Source organism: Carassius gibelio, chromosome A17 (assembly GCF_023724105.1).
Source record: "Carassius gibelio isolate Cgi1373 ecotype wild population from Czech Republic chromosome A17, carGib1.2-hapl.c, whole genome shotgun sequence".
Lineage (NCBI taxonomy): Eukaryota > Metazoa > Chordata > Actinopteri > Cypriniformes > Cyprinidae > Carassius > Carassius gibelio.
In genome coordinates, this window is record NC_068387.1 from 21,570,258 (window position 1) to 21,576,204 (window position 5,947).

The following is a 5,947-nucleotide window of genomic DNA, read 5'->3' on the forward strand; positions in this document are numbered from 1 at the left end:
TTTGGGGTGACCTATTCCTTTAATCTTTTTTGCATGTGTTTAATTCTATTTAAAAAAAAATTAAGTATTTTAATTTGACATTTTTATGGTTTAATTAATTATTCGTTTTTCACTCACTGCAGTTCCTTCATAAACCTCCAGGGGTTTACAAACTCGAGTTAGGGAAAACCCTTCTTATGCACCAAATGTTGAGAAATGTGTTGCAGCAACAGATACAGATGTATGTAGGTATCTGTACAAACACGTTAGAAATTCCTGTCCATCAGTGATTACTCCAGCGTGTATAAGGTTAGTTTAGGTCAATTGCTGTCATGGTGGAGCAGCAGTTTGAAGAAAATCTTGCTAAGCAAAGCAAGTTAGTTAAAGCTTGCTAACTGTCAACATATTTAGGAACTAGTAAACTGAACAAAAACACACGAAAAGGAAACTTCCTATGGTTTATCATAGCACTGTAATGCAAGAATATTAAATATATACAAGTTGTGCAAGCAATGCATTAGACAAGCATTTGAGTGTTTGCATATTTATTTATTTATAGCCTCAGGGAGTGTATGTATTCTTTATTTCTTTCTATATAAAGACACATAAGTCCGGGCAAAATTCAGAATTGCAGATTTGGCTCCCTTTGAGTTCATAAATTGGAATATATATATTTTTCAAACCTGTCAAGTAAATTCTCAGAGTTTTTTAGTTAAAAATATAGCTTTTCTAGTTAAAAATATTCAGTCATGGGAATGCTTTTTTGTATTCATTTTAATTCTACTTCCTTAAATTCAACTCCTAAACGCAATCTGCGTTCTGTTAGCTTTCTTCATTCAAATTCAAGAACTGAATTAGAATTTAAAATCACACACAATCCTACTTCAGATTCTGATCCTTCTCGCAGTGCATCAGGACAGATACGATGTGATTAGAATGTTACATTTAACAGATCATTTCATGACACTTAAACATAAATTACATGCATAGACAGCACAAGTAAAAATGAGTCACATTATTTCACAACTACATTCAAGAACCTCTAAGGCACAGAAAAACAAGTAACTTGACACAAAGAATAGGTCTGTAACTACTAAACGGCACCACGCATGTCGTCATGCTTATATGCTTATACTAATTATGTACAATTATGTACAATCGGAATCTCTCACATGAAAGAAATGACTGATTACCACTGAATCATGTTAGTCGGCATACATATGAAGACACATATATGGCATTGACTTACTGTTGTATCAACATAAATTAAAGCACAATAAATATGTTGATAATATAAATACAAGCAGACAGCTTTCATTTGTAACATTTGAAGAACTGTTTGACTAGAAATGCAGGAAACCAACAAAGTGTCCAAAGTGACATACTGTGTGGACACGCCATTTGACCTGTTTGCAAGCACAACCGCCTTTAAAAAGAAACCTGGATGAGCAATGACTGTGGAACAGTAGCTTCAGAACGGTTCCTCTGTCTTCAGACACTCCAAACACAGAATATCATCTTCCGAACTGGACTATGCTCCTTGACTGAACGCCCACTCAACATGCCTTGAACATTTTTCAAGTTCTTGGCAATCGCAGTTGACAGGGCCCTCGGTCTCAAAACAATTAATGTTGTAGTTTAGGGAACAGAACTTATCCCTTTGACCTCGCAGTTGGCTTTATCTAACTCAGTTAAACGACCTAAGGGGGTTTCTAAATCCATCTTTAGATCAACAAACAAATATGACGGATTACTTATGGCAGACAAATCACTTCAGATGTTTTAAGACAGACAGACAGACAGACAGACAGATAGATAGATAGATAGATAGATAGATAGATAGATAGATAGATAGATAGATAGATAGATAGATAGATAGATAGATAGATAGATAGATAGATAGATAGATAGATAGATAGATAGATAGATAGATAGGGAATGCTATCAAAGAACCTTCCAAAGCATATTGATTTTTAGATGTATCTGTCTAGTCCATAAATACTGTCCACATCAGGTCTTAACATCTGAACGGTTGACTTGTTGAGGTGTGTGGTCTCCACAGAGGTGGAAGTGGGTTGGTACAGCTCGATTTGGCCGGCTGGGTTTTTGGAAATGGATGTTTTGAACAGGGAGTTTCTGGTGGGCATGAAGCCGGTCTTGCACAGCGCCCCCCACATGAAGCGCAGAACCGAGGGGCTGAGGATGATGAACACCCAGGGGTCGATGATGGAGTTGACCGAGAGGAACCGCAGCGCTATGAGATCAGTGTTATTGCTGCCTTGTGGCTTTCCCATGGAGTTGATGTACACACGGATCTAGAGAGAAGAAGAAGGTATTCAGAAGAGTCATCCATCCTTAACCACAAATGGCACTTTCTTTAAAGATGTTGTCATAGGCAATGATTATTCCGAGCACAACACTGTGAGATTTGCCAAAGAAACCAGAGAATTATGAAGAAACTTATCTGGTTTCAATAAATCATATCAAATGTCAAGCAGGAAAAAATTGATAGATAGATAGATAGATAGATAGATAGATAGATAGATAGATAGATAGATAGATAGATAGATAGATAGATAGATAGATAGATAGATAGATAGATAGATAGATAGATAGATAGATAGATAGATAGATAGATAGATAGATAGAAGAAGCAGCATGTAAAATGATAATTTAAACGTTGTGTAGAGCTGCTAGCACTAACTGTAATGAAAGCATTGTGGTGAGATATGTGCAGCCTCTGTATACACTCTCTGGACCAAAGTATAGTTTTGCATTTATGAATTTAATAATTCATGTCATTTTCCACATCCCACAAATCATATGTAATCTGTTAAGTGAGAAACCATTATAATAGTTGGCATGCTTATAAGCTCATTTATCAATATTAATGACAGCATCGTGGCTGTGCAAGAGACTTATCAGTCATTTTTCGCATTGATTCCAATTTAAGGAGATTTTGCTTATACTAAGATTTCAGATATAACTGAATGAGACAATCATGTGGGCACATACAATTTTGGGGGTGTAGAGCAACTCAAAAACATAAATAAGAGTAACCACAGCACAGTCTGACAAAACCTGGGTTCTCTCTTTCTGTCACCCATGCAAGCGGTAATATATAACCCACTCTCTGTCTTCATCTTGGACTTCCCATCAATGAGTCATAAGGTCATTTTAAAAACTTTGGATCATTTCAGTTTATTCTCATAAAAATAACAGATGAATAACAGAGCAGGAATGATTCATATTATTCCGATTTTCCTAAGTGTGTTTACTTCTGCTCATAGTCTTTTATCACAAAAGCCTTTTGTTTTATTTCTCTACCACACACAAAAATGCAATTTTACTCATTTTGACATTAAAACAAAAAAATTAGTGTTGTTTGGTCAGGAGAACTGTTTTGCAGACTGTCAAGTATGATCAATATATTACAAAATTCTCATGCACTGCATTTCATCAAACTGGAAAGCTAATGTGTGTTTATCTGTAGACTACAATCAAACACTTGTAATTTGATTTGTGTAAGCGAAGTAATTGAAACAAACAAACATATATATATTTTTTAAGTTTAGTCAAGTTTATCAATGCCAATATACATAATAAATAAAAATATTCATATTTTCTCACATAACCTTTCACCAGACTGGAGCCATCCATCATTGCATTTACCTACTAACCCGTACCACAAATTTAGTCAATGGGCTTCTGGGATGTGAAATTATGTCACTTTATTATTGTCCTTAATAAACTCAATTCAAACCAGTGAATCAGCTATACATTTGCAAAAGGCTCTGAGTCACAGGGAGCCACAAATAATAAACTGTAATACTTTAATATCTTTTCACCTATTGTTAATTGTCGTTTGTAAATAATTAATGTAGGTAGCATTGTTCCAGATCACTGAAGGGTGAGTGAGGGGTGTCTGAGTCTGGTTTCAGCGAGACTATATAAAACAAGATCAGTCTGTGACTCAGCACCTAGAGTGTTTGTGTGTGACATCCACAGCCTTGCTTTACACAAGAACTGAATAAAACACCCAAAGAAAAACACACTCCAGCTATCTAAATCACACTGAAACGTATTGTTCCAGAAACTGGCAGATGAAATGATTATGGAAAAATGTCATGTGTCACCAAGATCTTGGCTTTGTTCCATAGAAACACTAGATCTAAGTGAGCTGTAGTGTCATTTTCAAAATGCTAAATGCTTTCATGCACTGATAATGTTTTTTTTTATTATACCAGCCTCTCTAAGATGGGTCTAATACTTTAAATTTTTGTAACCATTCCACTCGGTCAGTGAACATGCAACTAAATATGTGGTTACTTAGAAACCATAACATCCCCATGCCCAGTGACACGAACTGTAATATAGAAGCACCGTGATGTTGTTTGATTTACTTTTCTAGATAGATATCATGATCGTGCAATTTATCACAGTTATTATAAATTATATATTAACTGGTTTTAGTCAAGTCAACCTAAATACGTTAATTTATACCAACAAAACAACTTTTTATGGGTTAAATAAAGTAGAAGTAGCTCTAGATAAGCAAGGTTTACAGTTTAAACAATATGTTATATTAATATAATTTATGGTTATGATAGTAATAAAGATATTATATTAAAGTTAAGAAGTGAAATATTAAGTAGTTTAGTGAAAATCTGGTTTAAAATGTTTACCTTTACTTTTTTATATATAGTATATTTTAACTATACATACGGTAAATATATATATATACACTTATCTTTCTAAATGCAACTTATCCAATTTACTGCAGATCACTTTCATTCATCCTAAATAAGATGCTTTAAGTCTTACCATTAATGGCAGGGAACAAATGACAAATATGACTGTCATGAAGACCAGGAGAATGAGATGTTCCACCTCCTCTGTCCATGAGAAGTACCTCCTGTCCCTTTTACTCCGGGTCTGCACTGACCCTCTGTTCACTTTGCGCCTCCGGTACATTAACACCAGATGGTAAACTACAAAACAGTTGCATGCCACTGTAACTGTAACAATGAACAGCATCACAGTGGCATAAACGTTGGCATAAACCCGATCCTCCATCCCAACTGGATTCATGGCAATAAAGCACCATGTCCCGGGACAGTATTGCACATATCTCCCAAAGCCTGCAAATGGCATTAAGCAAAATAAAAAGCAGACTAGATAAATGCAAGGGATGGTGATGTATCCGCAGCGTTTGGTGACGTGCCTCCCGTAGTGGTATGGGTAACCGATGGAGAGGCACCGCTCCAGTGCCATTGCGAGGAGGATGGAGAGCGTCGCCAGACTGAAGAAAGTCATGGCAAATCCGAAATATTCACACACCGCACGTGTCTCACTCATCCCAACTAGTGTGGTGTTGGTTAAGTATGCAGTCTGCACCAGGGGACTGATCAAGCAGGTTCCTATTAGATCTGTAATGACCAGAGTTGTCACCAGCAAGTGGAACAGAGACTGTCGCTGCCGGTTCTTCTCTTTCCTCCTGCGGAACTCCAGGAGAACCAATGCAACCAGATTCCCGAGAACTCCAGCTGCAAACATCATCGCGCTGATGGCCGGGCCACCGTTCTGCTCCACGCTCAGACTTTCAGTACAGGTTTGGTTTTCTGTGCCCATTACTGCCAGAGATATACCCAAACTCCTCTTGTAGATCTTCTTGGAAATTCTCCAGGCTTCCTTGAATTAGCTTAGGTTGGCATGTTTAAATTCAAACTCTATATTAGAAAGACTGCATTCAGTTAGTCTGTTCTTCTTGCTGGGAGTAGAATCTACAACACTGAAAGGTGGTTCACCAAGGTAAAGGAATGGAGCTCATCAGTGTAACCATGGTGTGTTCCAAAATACAGATCCGTACAAGTATTTCAGCGCCTCCAGAGTCAGACAGACTTGCCTCTTAGCCTGCCCCATGCTCTTGAAGGCAAAGAGGCAGTGGGAGAACGTAGTGTGAGCCATG

At 37.0% G+C, this 5,947-nt stretch overlaps 1 protein-coding gene across 1 annotated transcript; it reads right to left on the reverse strand.

Annotated features, from left to right (window-relative positions):
- Positions 1-507: 507 nt before the first annotated feature.
- On the reverse strand, positions 508-5,947 carry LOC128031430 (prostaglandin E2 receptor EP2 subtype-like). Its single transcript, XM_052619686.1, has 2 exons — positions 4,804-5,947; positions 508-2,294 (listed from the first exon to the last, which is right to left on the reverse strand). Exons 1-2 carry the CDS (start codon positions 5,608-5,610, stop codon positions 1,953-1,955), a joined length of 1,149 nt encoding a protein of 382 aa, XP_052475646.1. The 5' UTR covers positions 5,611-5,947; the 3' UTR covers positions 508-1,952.